Below are 26,831 nucleotides of genomic sequence, written 5' to 3'. Positions count from 1 at the left end.
GATCTGATTTGGTTTTTTCAGCACATTTATAACTCCCGTAACTATGCCAAACTTACTCTGCGTGGTACAATTACTGTCGGTGGCGACACGAGCACGCTCGATCAAAAATTGCTGGCGGTTAAAAGGTTAAAACAATAGATTAAAATCTCTAACCGCCCACGCGTCAAAACTTGCCAAGACAAATGAAATTTTGATTAGTCGAAATAAGGATTCAAATTAGAATGGAACGGTACACCTTTTTATAGGCCTCTGGGCGCCTAGTTTAAAATTCCCACGTACGGATCCGTGTCTAAGCATATGAGGGGTTAAGTACCATCGCCCACTATTAAACATCCATCGATGGACCTTATTACAAAAGGCATAAGGTCCACCGATGGACAGTTAAGAGAGGTACCTACTGTTTGTACATCATTAATTCATTATATAATGAATCATAAATATATATGTATATTTGAATGATTCATTATGTAATGTGTTTCTGAGATCATATGATCTCAGAAACACATTAGAAATTGTAGTTGCCTCTCTGAGGGCTTGCAAAAAATACTAAAAGATAGTTTTCACATTTGAAATTAACCTTGCGGAAGATGTCGCTATGAGAGATTGTATAATAATTAAGTAAAATATAGATGTAGTGCATAATTATTTTCCATCGTATTGTCACGGAAACGTACGAACGTGTTTTCTATTTCAGTTAGTCTCGGTACAAAAAGTACTGAGGTTGACTGAAGTAGCATGACAAATACGAACGTTTCCGAGAAAATACGATGGAAAACAATTATGCACTACATCTTTACATGAATCGAATGTAGAGAAATCCTTGGGTAAGGCGCGGATAAAACTAGAGATGCACCGGATATTCGGTTACTACCCGGTATCCGGCCTGTCCGACCCTTATTTTACTATCCGGCCGGATACCGGATAGTGCCCTACTATCCGTCCGGATACCGGATAGTAACTTTACTTGATTTCGGAGTAAACAAATTGGTTTTAAGAAACAGTCACGGTCGTCAATCGTACTCGATTATGATTTAAAAACAATTTAAAAATTCCACTCGTTTATAATTCATTTTGAACCTAGAAATGAGTCCGCGCGAAAGATCACTACGAAACAGGTCAAAACCTGCACAACGCGTACCTGAAAAACCGAATTGTAGGTATAGTTCCGAGGGTTAGGCCGAATATCCGGTATCCGGCCAATCAATTATCCGTTGCATCTCTAGATAAAACCCCATCACTTTGTTATAATATAAACATGACATGCCATACTTACTTTTACAGTTAGTAATCTGGTTTTCTTGCCTTCCATCTGGACAATGAGTTTTGCGCTCATGTCCTTCTCCCTGTAACAAAAAGGACATTACTATTTACATAAATATAAAATCTATATAACACCTCTCTCTCTCGCCCTCTTCCTAATAGCGAAAGTTTGCAAGGACGGATAGATGTCCGGATTATTGCTTCACGCTATTCAGAATCATCAGTAATGGCTCCTCTACACGATGGGCCAACTCCGGCCACTCCAAGGGACGCAGCCAATGCGGTAGAATGAGATAGTAATATCACTTGCTCCCTCTATCGCATAAATGCGTCCCTTGGAGTGGCCGGCGTTGGCCCATCGTGTAGAGGAGCCATAAGAATTGGATGATAGATATTTATAACACAGATAATTAAGAACCTATCCTCCTAAGGTTCAGCCATACAGATAAATAAAACAGAATTTGCCACCGAAATTTGAACCTTTAGTGCAGGGAATACAGTTGATATTGGTTTTGTTTGAAAATTAAACGAAACCAAACAAATGCGACTCTATTCCAATTGAATATGATTTAAATTTAATCGTACTGAATAAGTAGGTACTATAGGTGGGACCTTGGGCCTTAGGAGGATAGACTAATACACCGGAATGCCGGAAATCATCCTCTTACAGCCCGGCCTAGGGATAGCATAGGCTACTTTATCCTTGTGAATTTACAAACAAGTTAAATACGTATAAGTACTTTTGGCGCTGGCGTAGAGATTTCCCAGCACGAAAAAACAATAACTTACATAAGCTACTGGATGCAATTAAATAACATTTAGAAGCATTTTATAATGGACTGTGCCTGAAGTGCCTTGAATAACACAATGCACGCTTACGTCATTCATTATAAAATATTTACACAATTTTAAAGTATGTTTACTTTTTCGATGCTGTGATGTAATAATCTGGGCTATGATGCCAAGAATCTAGGCTTGGATATCTAGGATATGCAAATGTGACTGCCATAAGGCTATAGAATATATATATACATCTACGTATAACAGTATTTATGGACGTCACCTGTCTTGTGTCAGATATGGTGATAAGAAAAAGTAAAACCGTGTATACTCGCAAATTAAGAGTTATCACTATTATCAGCCTATAAATAAATAAATATTATAGGACATTCTTACACAGATTGACTAAGTCCCACAATAAGCTCAAGAAGGCTTGAGTTATGGGTACTCAGACAACGATATATATAATATATAAATACTTAAATACGTAGAAAACAACCACGACTCAGGAACAAATATCTGTGTCTTCAAACAAATAAATGCCCGGCCCTTACTGGGATTCGAACCCAGGACCATCGGCTTCACAGGCAGGGTCACTACCCAACTGGGCCAGGTCGTATGTACTTATACCCATATATATAAGTATATACAATCCACTACTGGGCAAGGCCTTTTCATACTTTACTAGAGGGTTTGTTGAGGGCACTCATTTTAACTATTAGAATCCTGTTAGATGATGAATCCTATTAGAATTCGACGTGTTGCCTCCCTGTCACACTTACGTACGAATTTACAAGTGCGACAGAGAGGCAACACGTCAAACGTGGTTCGCGTTCCCTCAGAATACTAAAACAATTTTACACTAATTACACGATTGACAAGAAAGGGAGAGTAATGCTTTTGCAAGTTTTTTTTAATATATTGAGTTTAAGCTCGTTAGAATCATCCCGACGATTAGTAGGTAAATATTGTTGAGATGATACGATCTAAGTCCACTTCAGAAAGTAGACATACCAAATATTATGCAGTATTCATAATATTATATGATTTATTTACACAAAACAAATACGAAGCGCTGGTGGCCTAGCGGTGAGAGCGTGCGACTTGCAATCTGGAGGTCGCGGGTTCAAACCTCGGCTCGTACCAATGAGTTTTTCGGAACTTATGTACGAAATATCATTTGATATTTACCAGTCGCTTTTCGGTGAAGGAAAACATCGTGAGGAAAGCGGACTAATCCCAAGACTCTGGGCTGGAAGGTCAGATGGCAGTCGCTTTCGTAAAAACTAGTGCCTACGTCAAATCATGGGATTAGTTGTCAAGGTTCTCATGAGCCGTGGCGAAATGCCGGGATAACGCGAGGAAGAAGAGATACACAAATCAAAAACATTTTGATTTATTAATGTTATTTCAACATAAGTACTTTCCTTTTTTAGTTTATTAGATGCACGACCTACAGTCAGCAGCAGAAGTTGCTGAGCGGGCGAGGTGTTCAAAATTACCGTGACACGCTCTCATACTCTTAACAATAAAGTCGCGTCAAGATCATTTTGAACACTTGGCCCGCTTAGCAGCTTCTGCTGCTGACTGTACCATCATTGGCTACTTTAAGGTTGACTGCAACATAAAACCTTATGAATGTCCGACTTTTGTACGATAAGTATTTCGTCCGTTCTGACCGTCGTTTGATGTTATCAGATGTCCGTCATTTCTTTACCCCAACACTCGTTGTCGGTAGTGAAATTTCAACCACGCGATCAAAATACCAGTATATTGACCCTACATTATGTCAATTGGATATGCAAACCATTTTAAATAGTAACTATGAACAGTGTTTGGTAATAGTACAAGTAAATTTATCAGCAAACACTATGCGCTCTATAATTAGCCACCATAATGATAGTGTGTGTTTGTATGAGTCATCTTTCTTGATTCTACGTTTTATCGTGAATTCTTGAATCTGGCTCAGAATCAAGATCATGATGACATTGATGACTCACATCCTTTATAGTAGTCCAGAATGGACATAATGCAAACAAGCTACATAATAAAGGTTATTGTCAGGTTTGTTACGGTTTTCGTAGATTAGTTGTTATAAAAACAATTGTAAAAATATCTACCCTTAAGGGGGGAAATGGGGGAGATAGTTTGCATGGAATAAAAATGAAAACAACAATATTGTACCAATAAAGGGAAAAACGCATGGAAAAATCATTAAAACATTTTATTTTAACTTTTAAAATGAAAATTTAGTGCTTTAGTAAACATTTTTAATCTTTGACTTTGGCCATAGTTCCATTTGTATGGAAATCGTTACCGCCACGCGGTATAAATTATTTTTTTATTACGAATAAATGTATGAATGCCTACTATAAAGTGATATTTTTCTGAATAAGGAATACATGGGCTACATCGTCCAATTTTTTATTTAGTGCAAATCGCCACACTGTGATTGCACCATCCAAAATTGCCACAATAAATAACAGAACCTGTTATATAATTATTTACAGTGGCCATCAATATTATGCTGTAACCAGGGCGCTCAAAAATGCCGCAAGTGGCTCTTTGGAGACATAATTGCGGCTCTTTATGTCACCCATATACAGTGTGGAAAGATAAGTCGGGCCCTGGAGGGAAACTACCTTAAATCCTTAAGCTGGCTCATTTTACTTAAAGAAGACAATCATTTATTTTTAAAAATAAACAAATCTGCATTCAAAGATTTTCTAAAACTCATTTGCCTCGCCCGGGACTCAAACCGACTAAAAATTCCAAAAAATAAAAACTCGCAATTTTATTCTACTAGTCGATACAGTTAATGTTAATGATAACATTTCTCCAAGAAACATTAGGTCTTACACTCATCTGTCGTACAAAATATCCATAAAATCTAATATTTAGTACTCACGATTTTTTTAGACAAGCCAAATTGAAGATAAAAAGAAATATACTTTGAATGCAGGTATGTTTCTTTTTAAAAATAAAGGAATGTCTCCTTTAAGTAAAATGAGCCAGCTTAAGGATTTAAGGTAGTTTCCCTCCAGGGCCCGACTTATCTTTCCACACTGTATTTAACCCTTGAGAGTTCTTATCCACTGAAAAGAACATTTTCATCTCTTAAAGGAGATGGCGGGACGACTTGGACGCATTTACTTAATCCGGATTGGCGGGAACATACAAACGATAGGGTTGAGTGGAGGAAAGGAGGGGAGGCCTTTGCCCAGCAGTGGGACACTAAACCAGGTTAAACAAAATCTCTTTAACCCGTAAATGCATAAATTTTTTTTTGCCCAAAATTAATATAATATATACGGTCAAGCAAATCTTGTCAGTAGAAAAAGGCGCGAAATTCAAATTTTCTATGAGACGGTAACCCTTCGCGCGTACATTTTTCAAATTTGCCGCCTTTTTCTACTGACAAGATCTGCTTGACCAAGTATATGTGTTACATTGTTTGCTGATTATGGGAAAAATGGTAAAAAAATTATAACATCGATTTTCAATGTGAAATCAGTGTTAGAAGTTGCATAGGCTAAATCATATTTATGTAAATATCTAATTATCAGGAAGAGATATATGAAAAATCTTACTACCATCAGAAAGATACACTATTTTAGATACACCTATGATAAAGTTTTTAAATATAAAATAATTACAAGCCCCAAAATATACTAAAAATCATCAAACTCTGGATATTTTCAAATTTTCCGACATTTCGTCATAAAATGAATGTAATTTGTATGAATTAAAATATTGCGTTAATTTAAGTAAAGAATCGGAAAACGGATTGGTTTTACTATTGAAAGAATATATAGGAATAAATCGATTTTATTTAATCTAATTATGTACAAAATTATATATTTTTGTAATGTATGCTGCATCATACACCATGCATTTAAGGGTTAAGCTTTCTTAAAATAGTGATTTCTACTGCAGTTGGGACTACTCTTCTCCAAAGTTTGCCGACCCCTGACTTAGGTATGCTGGTACAAATCTTTTGGCTCCATATATACTCTCAGTAAATGGTTTTACTCAGTACAACAGTTTGGTATGGGGAGACATTAGACTTTTTATAAATTTGGCCAAGATTGCATCAACTCAATTGTATATCAAAAAAATACCTTTATCCCTAACTTTGGTTTAGATACATTTTCTTATATAATTCTTATTTGCAAATAAGAAAAAAAACCAAGTCTTATGACAAAACAATTAAACAAAACATTCTCAAAGAATTTGATGTTTTTATCTATTGATAGCCCTGTGTGTGACCTGGTGCACCTTATACTAGCTATAATAAACAATGTCAAATTCCTAAGAATGTTTATATTTAGGCATCCGCCACACAAACAAACAAACGCTTCCAAGTTTAGGTGCCATTATACTTTCATTTCAAACAGCTAAATTATGACTATGTAGGTCGCAAGTTTTTGTGATTACCGCAGCTTTCATCCAAACGGCTGGCGCAGGTACAGTTTGTGCTCTCAATGCAGCTGAACCGTGAAAGTCATTGCCGTTCATGACATCATTGTTTTTTTACTTCCCCAAATCATATTAGAATACTGTCATAAAAACTTGTCCAAGATGTAACCAGTAGCTAATAACACCGCACTGCGACCGTAAAATAACATAATGCTGTCAATCATCCAAGATAATGGGCGTTTCGGAAATTACATTGTCCCATACAACAATAAGAAGCAATAACATTAAGAGTTTTACTTTTACTTGGATCTAAACTTTACTGACCTTTGGTTGAACGGGCGAACCCTTACAGCCACTTTTACCGAAGCCATTGTCACACATTATATTGTCAATAGATTATTATGAATTACATTTAACCACACAAATACGACACCACAAAGCTCGTTGACATTTTTTTGCAACTTCAATGAATGAAGTGACATGACATGACAGCAATGGAAAGTGTATTTTTCTGTGTTGCAGTAAAAATTCTGGCTTCACCAGTAACTGACCAATCATGGAATGAATATTCAGAACAAGTGCTTGGGATTGGCTAGTAGTACTTGTAGTTTTAAAAATAGAAGAATATGGCTTTTTTTGTTCTTTACGGAAAAAAATTCACGCTATTTTACAGATTTTTCGAGGTATATTTAAAAAAATAAATAAAACTGAAAATCAATCAGTGGCCTATTTTATAAAGCTACAAGTTACAATTTACAAGCGGAAGTCTCTTTCTAACCCTATGTGTTAGAACGAGACTTCCGCTTGTAAATTGTAACTTGTAGCTTTATAAAATAGGCCTCAGGAAGTGAATATTTATTTATAATTTATCCTCAACCAAGAAACTTATTGTAACGGATTTATTGTTTGACGTTTATAAAACAGGCCCTCGTGAAACGAACTAAATTTTACGTCTGGCAACATTTGTCAGCTGTCGATAATTCGATATTTCCTCCCGGAGTACAGGTTAGAATTTTCAATAATTTGTATTTTTCATAATTATCCTCATATTTTAAGGAAACGGCTGTACAAACAACGTAAATAATTCACATTTATAAGTATAAATAGATTATCAATAAAATTACAAACATTTGTTGTGTTCAAACTTCAATGTCGATGTTTGTCACATTACATAATGATCATTTTTACAGCATAAACCTGCAACCATGTCCGACTCTGCGCCCAGCCGCCCCATGAAGTTCCCGTACACGATCTCTGCTAAGATCGCGCAGTTCCCGTTCAAGTACTACGTCGCGAATCAGTGGATCTGGAAGTACTGGATGGTTGGCATTGGTGTGTCTATCCCCATCTTCTACAAGATCCACAAATTGGGTAAGATTTTTTCCCCTGAATTTTTCTTATAGACCTGTGGCTCCTAACCTTTTAAACATTGTTACCCCTGTGTAATGTCAATTTAAAAAAAGCTAACTATAGAATAGAAACAAATATAAATATTTTTTTAGTATCGCGTCTGATACCCCCTAAGTGTAGCCGGCTAAAACCCCTGGGGGCTAATTAACTTCAGTTTAGGAACAATGTTCTAAAGTATAGATTGATAGTTAAATTAAGAGTGTGAATTAATTGATAGTAAATAGTCTGTGGTTGTATATAATAAAGCTGTTTATTTCTCATTAACACTTTCGCAACCGGGCAAAAAACGGCGCACTACCCCAGAAACCGGTCGTCTATATCTGCGTACAAAACAACCCGCTGACATTACAAGTGCCTACCAGGCGGGTTCTCGGTAGTCAGTGTTAAATTGTACAATTAAGTGTCCATTGGTGTGATGCCTTTTGTAATTAGGTTTACCAATGGACAGTTAACAGTGTGGGCTATTCACATGATTCAGTTACTTTTTATTTAAGCTGTATCTGCTATGAGGTATATCAAAGCATAGTTTTTGGTGTATCATACTAAAGACAGCATAAAAAATCACTTCTTAATGCTAGATAGCCTCACATCATGCTGGTCAAAAACTTAGCGTAGACAAATTATTTTTCATTTATTTATAGTTGTTATCCTATATTAACTAGTGCACATTTTACCTTGCAGCAAACTCCCCTGAGAATGTCAGCAAGTGGGCCGAGATGAGGAGGAAGGAAGCGGCTGCCCACCATTAAACTTTTGATAGCACTTTTTCCGGGCAAATCAAGATTATGGTATATTTAAGTTAAGCGAAAGTGAATAAATCATGAGTTAGTTTACTTTGACTTTTATTTATCAAATTTATTTGGACACAAATATAATGTTTTTTCCCCAAAAACGGATATTTAAGTGTTTGTGCTCTGCTTGAAACACATGTTACATAAGGCTCTTGAAGCACTGTAGCCCAGCGAGTGAATTCTTCAACAAGCAACATTATACCTAAAATTGAATCAGCAATGTCCGTTTTTAAATATCTTTCTAACAAATATGGTTGCTAGAACCTACAGGTTCGGATTTTATACGCCTCGGACCATAAGCGCCTGAAGGCATAGCCAAGATAACAATTGTTGATATAAAACGTCAATTAACGCGCACGGTTACAACCCAATATCAACCTTCGTGCATAAAGCATGCAAAGCTCTTTATGCAAGGAATAGACTCCGGCTGGAGCAAAAAGCTTTGGAAACTTAGCAAAAGACAGCTCCTAATCATAACGGGGGTGTTTACTGGCCATTACGGGGTCAAAGGAATTCTGGCCAAAATGGGGCACTGACAACACCGATTGTCGTATGTGTGGTGAAGAGGAAGAGACAGTGAAACAATGTGTGAATGTCACGCCCTCGCCAGACAAAGAATGAAGGACTTTGGAGCAGGATATCTGGAACCAAAGGACTTTAAAACGCTACCCATGAGCTCCATCATCCGACACATGGATATGGTGGGAAAAGCTCTTGAGTAGCTGACGGATCTTCTCTAGTAGTGCCATGCCTTATGGGAAACGGTCGCAGAGATAGTTCAGAGCCGGAAACCGCTACCAACTTTTAGTATGTTGTTGGGCATGGCATTGGGTCTCCAAAACTGCCGGGAGACGGCGGCGCCGGCCATCTACTTCAGCGGAATGACGTCATCAAAATGACTCCCGCTTCGTTGCGAATATTGCATACTGCACCCAAACTATGCATAGCACTTACACGTGTGGGGTATTAAATGAAAGCCAATTAAATAAACTTTATTTTATTTATACAAAGTGTACCAAAATATGCAACAGTTTAAGAGAAATTTACAAATAAATAAAAATTACGTAAAAAAATATTATTTGGATTTTTTTAACTTTAATGCATTTGTATGGGCAAATATCTACATTTTGATGCATAATTTCCACATATTTGGCCCAATTTTGACTTGATTGATATCAACGTATGGCGTCAGACGTCGTCTTTAATTTTGTAGTACATTGCTTTAACGTCCGACTTTTGGTTTAGTTGTAAATCCCAAATAATTGAATATTTTTTTACATCATTTTGATTCTTTTGCAAATGGCTCTTAAACGGCTGAATATTTTGATACACACTGTATAAATGAAATATAGCATATTTAACTGGCTTTCATTCAATACCCCACACAATTATGTGCCATGCATAGTTTGGGTACAATATGCAATATTCGCAACGAAACGGGAGTCATTTTGATGACGTCATTCCGCTGAAGTAGATGTCCGGCGCCGCTGTCTCCCGGCAGTTTTGGAGACCCAATGCCATGCCCAACAACATACTAAAAGTTGGTAGCGGTTTCCGGCTCTGAACTATACTGGGTCAAGCAAATCTTGTCAGTAGCAAACGGCGGCAAATTTGAAAAATCGCGGGTTAGCAACACTGTGTTCGAATAATTCGAAAATCGCGTGTCATCTGTGTTTTATCTGTGGAATGTGAATCGTGAATGACAGCCATCATCTTGTTTGTTTACAAATGGTTTACAATGTTTACATTCTGAATCGATTCTATTTCAAGAGATATTTCTGCTGTGTCACCGTTAAATACCAATATATTAAACAAGACTGTGCTTAATTAAAGCTAAGGTACCTACAATGCCTACAGTGCCAACTGAGAAATCTAATAAAATATGGAAATCCAGTATGACATCTACCTGCTGAAGCAATGATTTTATTCATACATTCTTGTTTAACGGCATAGTCCACTTACAATTTTATTTTGAGATCTTCAAATTAGTTAATCATTTTTATCAACATCACACACCGCTTTTAAATTGTCCGTCCATACGTATTAATAACAATTTCAAACATTTTCAATAGAGAATCCGCGAGTGACAATTTGAATTGACATACGTGACAAGGCGCGCTCAGCGGAAAAAAAAGTTTTGGTTCGATGTACATTGTACATTGCTGCTTTTCTTAGCGCAATACTACTCTTTGAGTGTTGCCCTACTTTAGTTTGCTTTACATTGCTACTGACAAGATTTGCTTGACGCACTATATATTCCCATAAGGCATATGACTATAGGGGGTAACTGCACAAAAGATCCCTATGGGTCGAAGTGTATCCGCAAGGGCCACTGAAAACAATAAGATAAGAACCTTCGTGCATTCTAGCAAGGTTCACGATGGCGTGGCGTACAAAAAAAAGTTTTAGTTTTTCATGCTTCGTGTTCTTGTTTTTCAAGCAAATTCCTTGTATAAACATTTACGCATCTTTATGGATAGTAAAGTAAATAAAACTCGCCAAGTTATACCTTACTGGGTGCTTTATTACTAGAAATGTAAATTATTAAAAAACTTATAAATTACATCAATAAATTAATAATCGCAAACAATCATTATTGATACAATGCACTGAAAAACCAACATGCTATTTTACTTACAGGAATGCATTTTGATCGCAGCATTAAAATAATTAACAATAATTTCAAATCAAAACAATTTGGAGTAGCCAGACTCGTCACTGGTTTCAAAACTAGCAACACTGAAAAAAAAAAACAAAAATAGAAATTCCGAAACAAAACACAGCAGCGAAAAAACTAGACATGTGTAAGTAATGCTCGTAATATCACAAATGAGATATCTCTCGAACACGTAATATGCCATTACTCGTCACTCCGAGAAATCAACCATTACTTCAAACATTACGCATCACGCGAGCCGAGCGCCGAGCGCGCGACCACGCGAACGCCAACGACCGGCCGAAGCGCGCGAAATGGATTCAATTCCACTTAGGTTGACGCGCCGATATGAATGGTCAGTTAAAGTCTACTCACAGAGCGCGTAATGTGTAATGCCACTTGTGATAGTGTCATATATGTTTGTTCGCCATGCCATGATTGCTTTGTTATCTCACTCGCACTCGATCTCAGCGCTCGGTCGCTCTCGCTCTGCGATGCTTTCGGCTATCTTCGGAATAATTCGGATCGGTCCGCTCGGCCGATCGCCGCTGTGCGTTTAAGTAGTCGCAAATTTCACTAATATTCTTACGAATAAGATTTTCTGCATCTGCAATAGATTTAAAACTCTAATGCGTCCGCGTAGAGTTTAAAATGTTTTCTTATAAGAAGAGAAGACGCGGCTAAATCGAGTAATTTGTTTGAGATTTTGAAGTTGACGAAAACAAAACCGTTTTTTATTATTGTTGTGAAATGTTTGGTTGACTTTCGCGGTTCGCGGCGCTAAGTACGACTTATTACTTGTTTATCCCGTAATTTAATTGTGGATTAGTGCATATGAGTGTAGAAATTTGATTTGTGTATATACTGTATATAGGCTGTTTATTTATTTATTTATTATATCCGAGACGCCATAGATAGAATCACTAGAGTGCCGTGGATGCGCTGCGTAATTGAGGAGATAACTGTAATGTGGCCATCTCGCGCGCGCCCGCGCGCTGTTTCACGTTCGGGTCATGTTTCGAGTGATGAGTGATGTGATATCTCAGTGTACCATTACGTGTTCGGAAAAGTGATGTGATATAGCATCACTTTTCGAAGCACTGTTTCGCGCATGTCTAGAAAAAACCCTTTTTGATGCAATCTAAAGAAACCGTGTTTCTAAAATAAACTTACGATTTAAAACTAGGTCTAAATACTTATTTTAAAATCTTTAAAAATAAATACTAATTGTTTTGTCGAACACAAGCCTTAAATAAATTAAATCACTGCCATTCCTGTGTCCGTGATCATACTATTTAATAAAACTGACAGTCGGTGGACGATGATACCTTTGGATGATTAATTGGTTACGTAAAAGTACCTATATTAATTCTACGTTATTTTACTAAAAGATCGGTGGTAGTTATCACAGGCATCAACCTTTTTTGTACTATTAGCACACTATTGACCATAAGTTAGAGTTCAGACTATCACTTTGCAATAAGATTTACAAATGGTGAGTGAAGTGTCGACCTGTCGACGCTGGCACTATACTAACCGCAAACCAAACTGACAACCACAGTCGCTATCTCTCTCACTCCTGCTATAACCACGTAAGCGTGAATGAGAAGTTTTACGACCCAGGACGGAAGTTTCGTTTACGGATATAACGGTAAAACCTAAAATAGACTTTATGTTTATGCGATAAGGTTCAAGAATGGTCAAACTATTGTGGAACCCATGCTTTCTTACTGCTCTATCAAGCGAGTATCGAATAACACGGACACAGGACTAAAGGGAGAATAAATGCAGGCACATTTGTAGCTGTAAGACCAAAGACAATGATATCTTTTTTAACCAAGGGGCTACCTAACTAGTTTTTTTTAAGCCAGCATTTTATTTAACCCGTTCACTGCGGTATGCTTGCACCCCATGCAAAGTACCTATGTTTAATTAAGAGTTACATATTTTGCCGCTGCGAAGGTGTTAATTCCCCCTTAAATTATTTTTCGCGTCTTCATAAACAAGAAACATTTGAGCAGCCCCTAAACTTGACAAATCAAGTATTTGGACTTACGTTTCAAATATACTCCATTTGGAGCTCTAAAACCGCGGACTGAATAGCAGCGGGCAGCGGACGCTCAAGGCCATTCATACATTTCATAGAGGGCAACGTATGAACGCCCGCTTGTCGCCCCGCTACCCGCTGGCGTCCAGTCCGCGGCCTAAATACTGTTGTACTGTAGCCAGTGCAAATTATATTAAAGAAGGTAGGATCCAGCCTAACTCACTGTCTTTCAATTTGTATTACAATATTCTCACATGTCTTTTATAAGTACAATTGGGTAGGTAAAGTTTTTTGAAGATAGGCAAATTATATTTTTTCCCGATAGTATTCATTATAGCGATCACGGAAATGCAGCTCTTTTATTTTTATATCATTTTATTGATTAAATATAATTTTTTAAATGATCGATATGACGTTTGTGAGGTGAAATGGCAGATTCCAGTAATTAATTCCTTGGCGCGTAGTAAATGGGATGAGATAGAAAAAAAATCGATGTCAACTGTCAGTGTCATTCTTGGAAAATAACTTGCAAATAATTGGAAAATAATGGTCGGACGAAACATTTGTGTTTTCTTGTAATTGGATGTCGGTGTGATTTCTAGAATAAGTATTTTTAACGTCCCTAGCACGATCAACACGGATATTTTGATAATGATAACGATTGCTTTCGACTACTTGGCACTGCTTCTTGGAGAACATTTTCATTAACGCCTCCACCACGACTCTTGGACTGCTACACGAGTCATTTTGGATCTCAGTATCAACACAATAGATGGAGACGATCCCGGAAACGTTCGAATGGAAATATAATATTACAGAGATGAACTCAAAGTGCGTCGTACCGTCTTGTAGGAAGTACAGATACGTTACTTTCCAAATTCAGCGTATTTGAGCACACCAAAGTCTTTAACAGCGATTCGGTGCCAAGCTTTGAAGATATATTGGCCAAAATGGTAACTTATACGTTTGTGAGGACTATATAAACGTGATTGTTGTATTATACATACATAATGATTAAGATTGTAATAGTCTTATAACTAGGTCGTTATTGGCTATTATATATGGGCTCGGCAAGGTGTTCACAATATCTGAACACGCACGCCCTGATAATAGAGGCGTGTTCAGATATTTATGAGCAACCTAGCTGCACCAATATATCTGATGGCGACTGTACTTTAGAAAACTTATAATATAAATTCTTCTATCTGTGAGTACCTGTAATTGGCTTTGTATTGTTACCTAAATCTATATAATGTTTTTGCAGCTGTTGGTACTCCTTACAAAATAAAATAAAATAAAAATAAAATAAATCCAAAATAATATAATATAAATCCAGTAAATTTCGTTTCGTTTTATTTTAAAATCCACAAATTATTATCCTTAAGCATTAACATTACAACAGTATATAGAATCACGCTGTGTGGCGTGCCCTTGAAGAGAGTTGAGCGGTTCAAATATGGTCAATATGGATTAGTATGTCTGTAGGGTAAATGTGCTTCACGTTGGGGCCTGTTTACATATTGATTAGTGTTGATTGCGGGTTTAATACATTTGCCACTATACACAAGTAGCAAGTGTATCAACTCGCAAAAATACTACATTTTTGCTTCCATTGAGGTATACTTAGTAAGCACTATTCTCAAAGTATGTGAGGAAATAAAACAAATTCAATTTAGTAAAGCGTATTTAATAGGGGTAAAGTGACGCGAATACAATTAAAAAAACAACGCATATTCTTAGTTTATATTAAATGTAGATGGCTTTTTAGTTTTCACTTGGTCACAGAAATACGCTAAAAACCACATTCAGAGTAGGTGTTTCTTGCGTTTTGGCTGTCCTTCTTGTGTCCCTCCACAGCATGAGCATGTCGTAAGTCCTGTTGTATTTGTCCCAGGACTTAGCAGGAAGCTAGTTATTCATTATTAAGTTTGCTTCTGCTTTCAAATGAGGCGGTGCATGCCGTCTATTCCAGGTCGTTTTCGTCACTTGAACTCATTTTGTTTATTACGAGTATTAAAATAACAAGCGGTAACTTATTGAGTATTGCACAACGAATAAACTTTGCCGCCTTTTATTTGCATATTTTTTAAAATTATATTACCATAGATACAAAGCATACGGTACGCGCATGCGTCAATCCGCGCGCACCGCGCAGCGCCCTTTCGCGGTGCTAAAGCGGTATCCAGACGGGACTGATCAAATCGGTCGATCTGATCAGAAATGAAATTGGCGTCAATCTCCAATTTTAGATTTATGGTGATATTAGACCCATTTAAGTTGAAAAAATGCCCCATAACGAAAATACTAGCCTCACAAATTGGTGTTCTTGTGTCCGCACCTCATTTTATTGGTCATTATCGGCGGTTGAATTCGGCGAGCTAAATTGGCGTTTGCGTCCATACGTCCCGATTCGATCGGGCAATTTAATCAGATTGGCGAAAAATTGACTAATCTGGATACGCCTTAAGCAACATCGAGTTCACGATAATTTGACATATAATAATAATAGATTTTTAGCATAAGTTGCATTTCATAAAACTTAACCCAAATCATTTGTACATTTTCAAGTCAAAGATAAAGACATGTTGGTTTTAAAATTTTAATAAGTATAGACCATAACATTGTCATGATCTTGTAACATTGTTAAAATAAGAGAGTCTCCCATTTTCATTTTATTGCATTTTTTATAAAATGTCTTTAGATTCTCGGGATATCTTGGTCCTAATTCGATTGCTCTTTTTTATGGAAATAATTATATCCTTCAGATTCACAGGATGCTCGGAGAGGCTTAGCCGAATAACACTGCAAGGAAGTATGTCATGGCTCAATGGTTCTAATTAGCCATCAGTATAATACCGCCAATGAATGTTTACATCCACCTGAAAATAAGAACAACATTCATAAAATGAGGATAACCACACAAAACTAACAGATGGTTGAAATTGTTAGAAAAAATTAGACCGATTTCTTGTTTACGAACTTAACAGCTCATGGCAATTTAATAATAAAAATCAAAACACAAGTGAAGAAAGTTTTATGTACCTATGTATTTCACGGATACGTACTCCTGTACGGCCATTGCTCCTCTAATTCAACGGCATTGTGCCTATCACTGTTATGATAATAATTTCAAATTTGTAGAATCTGCTCGCAATCTCGTATGAACTCGCTTATTTTTCTTGCAAAACTCTGTCCAAGGGTCAGCGTAGGGGCCGTCGTGTAGGGGTGGGGAAGAAAACGTTGTCCAGTAATTTATGCAGTGCCAAGTTATCGAAAGTAAATTCAATCTTTGTCCAAATACGCGCAGATGTCGTGGGGAATCAGAAGTCCGTGGGTCGTGCTGAGGTCGCCGAAAATCTCAATGATAACATTAATAGCAATTCGGAAGGTAACATGAGGCTTGTCCGTTATTTTTCGGGAATGAGAGCTAAGTGACACTGACAGTTGACATCGTTTTTTTTTCTATCCCGTCCCATTTACTACGCGCCAAGGAATTAATTACTGGAATCTGCCATTTCACCTCACAAACGTCATATCGATCATTTAAAAAATTATATTTAATCAATAAAATGATATAAAAATAAAAGAGCTGCATTTCCGTGATCGCTATAATGAATACTATCGGGAAAAAATATAATTTGCCTATCTTCAAAAAACTTTACCTACCCAATTTGTGACGTCACAAGTCGTAATCAAATGAATAAATTAAAAATGTACAACCGAACACACGGACTTTATTTCCGTAACATAAGGCTCATTTTTGTTTACAAAGTATCTTCATATGATATTCAGAACGTAAGCGTTTGTCTATAGCATGTTTATATAAAAATAATTAACTAAATAGGTGTACAGATTACGAATTTATGTAGAACGATACAATTTTAGATTCAAAAGGTATTACGTTTTAACTGCCATCACATCTAAGTTACATTTATTGATAGACATACATAATTTGTCAATATGATACGAAAATATTGATCAATACTTTGAAAGTGTCAACAATCATCTAAATCTCGGCGAATCAGTTTCGCCGTAGCCAATATCAATATCAAACAGTCGTATCAATATTCATTACAATTGACAATACTTTTATTTCTCATTAGAGTTACGTAACTTACTCGTGGCGTGGCGTCCCATCTCTAGTATACTCTAGCCACTTAGTCAGTAGAAAAAGGCGCGAAATTCACGCCTACGTTTTTTTAGATTCGCCGCCTTTTTCTATTGAGGAAAATGGCTTGCCAAACTATAGTTTTCTTGAGCCTAAAGCGATTCATACACACCACTCGCCCATCTGCCGTGAAGTGACGTAACGTAATACATATATCGATGCGTCCTCAACAGTATTTTGTATACATAATTTTGTGTAATTAATTAGTTTATTTTAATTTAATTGTATATCTAACAACATTATGTTACATAGGGAAGGGCGGTGTTACCCAACAAGGGCATATTTTGGCTTACAGGTTAGCTAAACTAGCTAAGGGATGGCCCTTGCATCATAAATATGTGTAATTTTTTTTAAATAAATTATATTTGTATTTGTATCCAGTGTATTATATAGTTAGACCGTGAAAAGTCTGCAGCGGATTTGATAGCCCACTCAGTGCAAGTGTCATTTTAAACGTCAAACTTCTATGAAATTATGACGTATAAATAGCACTTACACTGCGTGGGATATCAAATCCGCTGCAGACTTTTCTTGGTGCGACTCTAATAACAATCTGACATACATTGTGAAGTCGGTCGCTTCTATAATAATTATTTAAAATTATTTAACTGGTGGCGTGACTGTGTAAATCGCCTTACACTCTTGATTTTTTACAATTGTTAAGTTTTGACGTTTAATAGTCTAATAAATTTTATTAGATGCTAAGCCACGTCACTAAATAGCGAAATTTACAAAGCGTTACTGTAAAACGTTTACCATATATGGGGCATTATCTATGAAAAGGGACCTTATTGTCGATGGCGGATACACCGCACAGCGTCGCGCGGCATTGTATTTATATCGGAGCATCGTTAATAATGGCGTAAGCGCCGTCGACAATAAGGTCCCTTTTCATAGATACATCACATATAAACAACATGCACCATTTTTTGACATGTCATACAGTCAGGTGTTTTAACGTGCGTGATGAAAACTTTTCTCAAATCAAACGATGCTGACAAAGAAAATACCAAGTTCTACAATGAAGTGTAAAAAAAATTGGAAAGCGCCCAACCATTACATTAACGATTTTTTTCTACTATAAGGGGTATCCAGACGGGACTGACGAAATCAGTCGATTTGTTCAGGAAAATAATTGGTCAATCTCATCTAGCGTCCACACGTACACAAAGTAAGTCACCAATTTGCATTCTACTATGAAAATTGGCATTTTTGTGACCGCACCGATGTGACCGGGGAATCAAACTAGTATTTACGCCCGCACGGCCTTGTTCGATCGGAGAATTTGATCAGATTGGCACAAAATTGTCTCGTCTGGATACAACTACCCGAAAATGTACAAATTATTTGTTTACTTTTATTTAAGTACTTAAAGATACAGAGTATAGTTACACTATCAACGGATTATTGGTAGAGTAGATTAACCTTATCTCGTTCAATACGGTTGACGTTTAGTATGAACCTGACTGTATGACAGACATTCCATCATTAGCACTGAATTATTGTTCACACCACGTATACGTGTCCCGATCACCATTCACTATATTATAAGTAGTTCAATCACAATCTCACTAGCCTCGGTGGGCGGACAGACATTTGCAATGGTTTTAGGTGTTTCTCCGATCCTAATGGCAAAATAATGCCTTTAACCCTTTAACCGTCAGAGTCTGATATATAAGACATTACATCTCCAGCTCATTTCGCCACAGTCTGATAAATAACACAAAGATCTGATTTCGTTTTTACAGCACATTTATAACTCCCGTAGTAACTATGCCAACCTTACTCTGAGTGGTACAATTACTGGCGGTGGCGACACGAGCACGCTCGATCAAAAATTGCTGGCTGTTAAAAAGTTAAAATTACTATTTATTATATAGCATTGTCACTTTGGTTGCTGATGTTTCATGTTTTTGAATGTACTAAAGAAGTTTTTACGCTGCGTAAAGTGAAGCAAAATGTTGTAGACGGCATTTCATCGCTTTAAATAGATGATGTTGTACGGTATTATGCACTAGTGATTTTAAGCGTCAACGTTTGACAATCCATTCACTTCATAAGTTATGGCGCCATATCTACTAACGAATTTAAGTATTTTAGTATTTCTCTGTCTGTTGCAAGTGGTGCACATAGTTAAACTATAGTAGCTAAAAGCCCCCAATAAACGAGTAGGAGCGACAATTCACTCTACTAGTGTTTCAGCAGTGCCGAGTAACAGGGGTAAATGAAACACCACAGTGCAAGGTATGTACTATTGTAAACCCGATAGGGTTTCACGGCACCTTACTGTTTGGTTTAAGATTTTAGTATAAAATAAATGAATAAAAATCAGGGGCCCATAGGATGTAAGTAGAAACACCAAACCAACGTCTGTCGGCCTAGTAGCACAGGTAGTCGCGCAGGCGCGGCGGCGGCTGCGGTCACTTGAGGCGCGGCTTCTTGGCGCCGCCGCCGGGCGCCTCCTCGTCGAGGCTGAGCTCGGGGAGGGGAGGGAGGGAGAGGTCGGCGCAGCGCCGCTGGATGTACTGCTCGAGGCGGACGCCCGCTCTGAAAGTCAAAATGTATTTGCTATTCAACACTCCATATTTTTTTTATAATATGGAATTGGATAAACAAGTCTACGAAGATTTATTTATCGCAATTAAACAAGCTATCTTGTAGCGCGATGTCGTCGCTCGTAGAGACAACGGTGCGAGCATAATAGGCCTAGGTTTCTGGTTAGCATTGCACGGAGCGACCGTCACCTTTTATACAAACGTTACCATCATCTTATAGGCTCCGTGCACGAAGGAGGATGTATCATCTTGTGACCGATTTTAAACCTGCTATTCTGCCCTGCTAAGCAGAGTGGCGCTATCTCAAAGGAAAATCCATTGCAAATTTATACTTTAGTTTCTATAACTGAGAATTCCATTTTCAAAATCATTTGTTTTTGAGATAGCGCTTTTCGGCTTAGCAGGGCAGTATTTATACTTCGCGTCAATCAACTGAGAGCTCCTGGCCTGCCCACTGCTACGGTTCATGCATAGTCCATGTGCGCAGCAAACGAGGATCGTTTAAGGAGATGTTTGCATAACTCACTTGGCTACAGGGTGCGTGTCCTTGTTGTACGTGTAGCAGTTGTGGAACACGAGCGCGGTGTCGGCCAGCAGCGCCGCGTCCGTCTCGTACTCGCCTCGTGACAGCTTCTCCTTGATCGTCGTGAAGTCCATGGGAGTCTTGATGACGTCTAAGTAGTCTGGCACCTGAGAAAAATATAACGTTTTTATTATTTTTAACATTTTGAACGCCAAACGGCGCATCCATTTGCCGTGCCACTGACGCCACGGGGGTAAAATTTAGTTTTGTGAATAAATAATGCCAACCTAAAAGTGGGGTGTTTTTCAGTAGATTTTCATCAAAAAACGATCGACGTCAAATGCCTTCTTTGGCGTCGTTGTCACGATTTTGCGTTGACATCAATTGCCGTCTGTGGCGTTCAAAAGGTTAATGCGTCCAGATCTGATGAACGAAGAAAATCTCGCGTGTAATACGTAGTATACGTTGTGTGATTTAGTATGCGTAGTATACGGAGTATTAGAAAGAAAGAAAGAAAGAAAATACATTTATATACGTCAAACCAACAACTTAAATTACAAATTAATATAGAGACATAGACGTTAAATAGGACCCCCACTCAGCGTAATGCTACGACGGTAAGCCGCAGCGCTGATTTTCGGTGGGGACCTAACTTATCACTAACTTAAAACTAATAAGAAGAAAATCAGATAACAAATGTGTTGAGGCCTACCGCCAAACAAAACAAAGAAAAAAAACATGAGGATATAATAAGAAAAAGTTAAGGGTAAAGAAGAAGTTAAATGTTTAAATGAGAAAGAAAGAAATAAGGGTAAGGGTAGGGTAGGGATACTAGGGATGGTATTACTGTTGCCGCTAAATATTTTGGGTGTTATATAATAGTATACGGTATTTATGTTTGAAACTATTGATGGTTTTCAATGTGCGAATAGGTGGAGGTATGTTATTCCAACATTTGGTAGCGGCGTAACGAAAACTACCGCGAAATGCGGCTGAGTGGTGCATTGGGCAGACAAGTAGTAGGACCTTGGAGGACCTGACCTCCGCAGCCCTGGAGCTTTGGAGCCAAGTCAACTTGTCGTAAAGGTACGAGGGCGTTTCACTATTAACAATACCGAACATAAGGGTGGCTAGGTGTAATTTCTGACGCATTGACATCCGTAAAATTTTATTTAGATTTAAAAATGGCGTAACATGTGCTCGCGGGGGAATATGGAAGCAGAAACGCGCACAGGCGTTTTGCACGCGCTGAATGAGTTTCTGAGTTCGTGCCAATAGTCGCGGCCCGTAAACGGTGTCACAATAGTTCAGCCTGGAGAGGACAAGTGCATCACATAGCCTAATTCTTAGACCAATGTCAACGAAATCGCAAATTTTGTACAATAATTTGAGTCTGTAGAAGCAGTTACGAACAGCACTGTTGATGTGGGTTTCGTAGCGCAGTTCTCCGTCCATGATAAGACCTAAATTCCTAACTTCTTGTACTCGTTCTAAATCTTCATTATTTATTTGGACTTTAAAATTGGAATTTTTAAAATTGTTTCGATTTGTTTTTTTGATCCAAGAATTAGGTATTTTGATTTTGTTGGGTTTAGGGAGAGTGAATTCTTGCTTGACCATCTAGTGACATGTTCTAGATCATCATTGAGCTTGTTTACCTGTGCAGTAATGTCGTGCATGCTGCATGGTATATACAGCTGCAGGTCGTCGGCATACATATGATAATGACAGTGTTTTATAGCATTAGTAATATCACTACAGTACAGAATAAACAATATAGGACCAAGAATAGAGCCCTGAGGAACCCCTCTTGACACTGGCAGTATTTCTGATGTGCAATGTTCTGCCACCAGAGCGCAGCACTAACAGTGGCAGCGCATCAAACATATCCATAGGCAAGCCGGGGCTAATTTGGCTTACATATTTCCTTTACAACTCTGCTCAAGCGTTCAAAAACAGGCAAGCCGTTGGGAATCGGCTTTTATGGACGCGCCGCCACTGCGCACTAATTTGTTTAGTAAACCATAGGGTAACTTGTACATATTATGCCTTACGAGTAGCAGTTTTTTGACAAGTTTTCACTATGACATTCATACATCAAGGCGGTTTGTTTACAGGTGCCCTACGGTAAGCCATGTGATTGAGTTAGTGACTGTGTTACGAACTCACCATTTCCGTGTCGACGGGATCATAGAACGGCCAGCAGTCCTTGTGTTTCATCACCTCTTTAAGGAGCTGCTCCAAGCCCTCCGTATGGAGTCTTGCTTCTTTGTTGCCTCTTTTTCTGCCGTTCACTTGTTTTTCTTCTGTGGATTAATAATTAAAAGACAAAATTATAATCTTCTACTGCTTACTAGTTTTCTTTTGAGAGGGTCCGTTGACACCATGAAACTATAAAAACTTGTAACTAAACAAATCATTTTGTATAAAAAAAAAAAACAAAAAGAAAAACTATTTTCGTTTCAATTTTTGTAGCAAAATGCTTCAATAACGCATTAATGTAAATCAAATGACTACATTATTGGTGGTTTATATCTAAATATCTTACCGTGAACACCATTCGTAAGAGGCGTTTTCACTTTTTTGCTCGCACTCGTGTTGACTTCGTCTTTCGATCTACGATTAGAAAAAAAAAACATTTGAAAATAAAGAACAACATTAAGAAAAATAGTTTTTGACGGTACTATATTTATACATAGTTAATCATTGTCTCAATTACTAAATAAGCAATTAGTAAATAAGTCTTACAGATTTTACATTAAAGCAAAATGTATGCTTCCGGCAGGACTTGAACCCGCAACCTCCGCATTCAACTTACAACTTGTGAGATTGCCTTCACATGGCGACCACGCCATGCCAAAGAGTATGTAAAGCACTTACTTGCGCGATCTCCTATTGTTAGTGGGCGTATCTCCATTGACGAGAGGCGATGCTTCCTTGCTCTGTCGTGATCTCGTTTTCTTAAGTGCTATTAGCGATGTGTTGTCTTCACTGTCGTATGAATCTACAATACAAATAATAATTATACATTTTTGTATTATCAAAAAAAAAATTGTTTTAAAGATCGGCCACACCGCTGCTCGAAAGATGTTGACGCACCGATTACGCAGCAAAATGAAATATATGACTAAAACGCAACGCATAAGGCACGTCACTGTCCATACGCTGCATAAAGTTTCGGTGTGGTCGGTCCATTAGATTTTTTGTTTATTAATTTATTGATTAGCTTGATTTAAAAAGCTGTAATATCCCAGCTAATGTTAGTTTTATAAGATATATAGTACATGCTTTAAGATTTCATGTCAAATTAAGAGTTTAGAAGAACAAGGGCCAAATTTGAGATTTAAATGAAGGAATGGGCCTCATAATATTAGCAGAAGTACTTAAAGAGCACTATTAAAGCCCTTTACACCTATATCCAACCAAATAAACAGAAGACTTGTTAGAAATTGAAGCAAATGCGTGTGGGAATACACCATGGAATATGTTATTGGTTAATGAAACATCAAACAACCAAAGGATTTAAAAAGGATGAAGAATGATATTAAATGCAAATCAAAGAACATGACTCCAATGACCAAACAATAAAGATGGAGGATATGGGAAATTGTGAATGACCATCTTTCAGAGATAGCGCAAAAGGTAAGTAGGGTAAAACACCATTTAATTGGCACCCAAAATACTCTGAATGCGTCTAAAATCAAAACGGTTCACCGTCCTACAAAGTAAGAACGGGTTTTTGACATTTCTAAACTCCAGACCACTGTAGTGATGTCATCTTTGCAACTTCACAAATAATAGCGGTAATTGTTTAAAGAAAGAATGAGCCAAATAATTAGTAAGAGATTTCAAAATCCAATAAAATTTTAAATTACTTTTTCTGTCGTAATCCAACCGGTAAACCGAACCCAAAAACTTTTGAAAGCACTTTTTGCCAGAGTATAAACACGAGAGAAATGGAACATTTAAATTTCCTATTTCCGGTGCCGCCATGTAGGTTTACCCCACGTTAGCAAGATGCAAGCCACAATGACATGTACGCGAGATGAGGCCATGAGAGCGGAGGAGCATGTAGGTGGTAGGTGGAGACACCAACCCTCGCTGCTGCGGCGGCTGTGGAGCGCGCGCGTGTAGTGGTGGATATTGTCGAGCGCGGCCGCGGCGCAGCGCCGGCTCGATGGCTCTTGAAACGATCAACATGTTAGCTTTTATGGACTAAGCGTTTTGTAAGTACTTAGGTCTAACACGTTTGGTAAAATTTTATTCTAATGGCGTTATTCATTAACGTCTGTCAAGGCTAATAAGCTGTTAAGAGGCTACCCCAAGAAAATGACCTTCGATCTGAATCCCTTAGTTTTCTAATGTTTTTTGTAGCTTATTATATTAACAGCAACGGCTTTAAGCAATAAAGTATCCCATATTTGGCACAAAGTTGAACAATTTTATGCTATAAAACTGGTTTTCTGACCATAACTTTTGTGTTAATTAGTTTAAAATTAAAACCCTGGACACGTTTTTTGATATGTCAAAGATGAACCCAAATATGTACATTTCGTACATGTTCCTTCACTGCAAACTAGATCGAAGAAAGTGTTTTTTAGACAATTTTAAAAAATCACATAAATAAAAGTATTCAATTCTTTCAAAATCCGGTGGACAAAACCGTAGATAAAAGATTGAAAAACCGATAACCGTTTGTGTTATAATTCTATCTATAGTGCAAAAAAGGCGATATGATTCATAACTTGTCAAAAATCGATGAAAACCTCGGGTAGCCCCTTAAGTAACTAACAAATTTGGAACACTGGCTGAATAAAGAAATTATTTATTATAAGATGATAACTCTAATAAGTTCTTGATAATCGTTTGTCCTTATCTGTCGTTTTGACGAACACAAAATTTTAACACAGGTTTAACACTTTTATGAATAGGGGATAAATATTAAAATAACCATATTTTATGGGTCGAAGCAACGTCTAAACTCTAAGTTGTTTTAGGTAGGACCAAAGAGAATTAAATAACTACGTAGGACCAAAGGGAATTAAATAATTAGAAACATAATTATCAATTAGTGTAAAGCTGCATTATGTAAGATTTTTTATTTTATTTAACTCCTTAAATACGATTGAAAGTATCTAATTACTGACCAAATCGAGGGTGGAGGTAAGTATTGGATAAATTTAAGTAGGTGGTATGGAATTAAGTAAATGTTTATGACTTTATGACTAAAACATGTAGATTAAAGCTGTATTGCTAAGCGCTTACAAATCACACGATGGTTCAAAATTTACAATATTTTTTACATATGATTGAAAATGAATCTTTTTTTATTCACAAATCAGAAAAAACACTAGAATCTGTGCGGAAAGAGAAAAGTCGTAGAATGTATTACCATACATTTCACGACTCTTTTCTTCCGCACTCTAAAATCGCAGACTTACTCATGTTATATCACGTCTACCGGCGATCGCTTTTCATTTAGTAACAAAAGCTCGCTTGTAATAATTTCAAAACGCTCACCTCTAATATGCCTCGAGTTCTTCGTGTGTGCCGACGGCGGGGCCTGGCAGGCGTGGCAGATCCAGCGCTTGGCCTGCCGCGAGGGCGGCGCGGCGACGCACTCGGCGTGGTAGCGCGCCGCGCACGAGCGGCACACGGCCGCCAGCTCGCCTCCACTGCCGCACGCGCCGCAGAGACCGAGGTCCAACTCGCCTTCCGACTCCGAGCTATATTAAGGGTAAATAAATATCAAAGATCAGTACAGTTTGTGTCAATTATCCACGTCGCGAGATGATGAATGATGCTTCTGACAAAAGCGTTTCTCCTAAAAAATACCATTTTGCATAGTACAGTAAAGCACCTCTTACAAAAGTAAGGGGTGCTTTACTACTGCATGTGCTGCTTAATAAATTTGCATAAGATAGCACTATGCAAAATGTGACAGGATTTAATCCTCCTCACAGATAATTTAATTTTTTTTAAGAAACGGTAAACCGGAACAAATGTCATCAAAAGTCCGTCCCTAATGCGTTTGTATACTACGCATTCGAGCACTGCGTCTACGATTACACGAAACACCGTCATCGGGAACTGAAAATCAAAACCGTGTGGTAACCAGACCTCGAACTCTAGAAGGCATTAGTAGTTTGTGTTACAAGAAACAAAATGATATATTTCCGTGAAGGGCGTACCCAATCGCCATTCGTGAAGGGCAATCCTGAA

The 26,831-nt window shown here is 37.6% G+C and overlaps 3 protein-coding genes across 4 annotated transcripts in view; 1 reads left to right on the top strand and 2 right to left on the bottom strand.

Annotated features, from left to right (window-relative positions):
* Window positions 1–6,830, bottom strand: part of LOC134673432 (kinesin-like protein Klp98A) — a 49,697-nt gene extending 42,867 nt beyond the window's left edge. The window contains exons 1-2 of the mRNA XM_063531417.1: window positions 6,784–6,830; window positions 1,274–1,343 (exon numbers count right to left, since the gene is read on the bottom strand). Coding sequence (XP_063387487.1) covers window positions 1,274–1,343; window positions 6,784–6,830 — 117 coding nt within the window. The remainder of the gene's footprint in view (window positions 1–1,273; window positions 1,344–6,783) is intronic.
* A 538-nt stretch (window positions 6,831–7,368) lies between these two features.
* LOC134673076 (uncharacterized) lies at window positions 7,369–8,702 on the top strand. Of its 2 annotated transcripts, none has more exons than XM_063531015.1 (3): window positions 7,369–7,464; window positions 7,650–7,830; window positions 8,551–8,702. In XM_063531015.1, exons 2-3 carry the CDS (start codon window positions 7,665–7,667, stop codon window positions 8,616–8,618), a joined length of 234 nt encoding a protein of 77 aa, XP_063387085.1. In that variant the 5' UTR covers window positions 7,369–7,464; window positions 7,650–7,664; the 3' UTR covers window positions 8,619–8,702. The 2 variants fall into 2 exon arrangements, with proteins under 2 accessions (XP_063387085.1, XP_063387086.1); XM_063531016.1 differs by lacking the exon at window positions 7,369–7,464 and adding an exon at window positions 7,512–7,535.
* Window positions 8,703–18,015: 9,313 nt separating this feature from the next.
* LOC134673417 (bromodomain adjacent to zinc finger domain protein 1A) overlaps window positions 18,016–26,831 on the bottom strand; it is a 31,087-nt gene continuing 22,271 nt past the window's right edge. The window contains exons 20-26 of the mRNA XM_063531402.1: window positions 26,141–26,335; window positions 24,706–24,782; window positions 23,490–23,613; window positions 23,158–23,225; window positions 22,779–22,915; window positions 20,613–20,776; window positions 18,016–20,078 (exon numbers count right to left, since the gene is read on the bottom strand). Coding sequence (XP_063387472.1) covers window positions 19,952–20,078; window positions 20,613–20,776; window positions 22,779–22,915; window positions 23,158–23,225; window positions 23,490–23,613; window positions 24,706–24,782; window positions 26,141–26,335 — 892 coding nt within the window. The 3' untranslated portion in view covers window positions 18,016–19,951. The remainder of the gene's footprint in view (window positions 20,079–20,612; window positions 20,777–22,778; window positions 22,916–23,157; window positions 23,226–23,489; window positions 23,614–24,705; window positions 24,783–26,140; window positions 26,336–26,831) is intronic.

Source organism: Cydia fagiglandana, chromosome 18 (assembly GCF_963556715.1).
Source record: "Cydia fagiglandana chromosome 18, ilCydFagi1.1, whole genome shotgun sequence".
Taxonomy (NCBI): Eukaryota; Metazoa; Arthropoda; class Insecta; order Lepidoptera; family Tortricidae; genus Cydia; species Cydia fagiglandana.
The sequence above is the reverse complement of the archived record's forward strand: the minus strand, read 5'-3'. Positions and strand labels throughout refer to the sequence as shown.

What these genes read in the sequence shown, in the direction of transcription:
- LOC134673076 (XM_063531015.1), top strand. Translation starts at nt 7,665, where the DNA reads ATGTCCGACTCTGCGCCCAGCCGCCCCATGAAGTTCCCGTACACGATC. An exon ending in CTACAAGATCCACAAATTGG is followed by an intron (nt 7,831 to 8,550) that starts GTAAGATTTTTT and finishes TTTACCTTGCAG; the next exon opens with CAAACTCCCCTGAGAATGTC.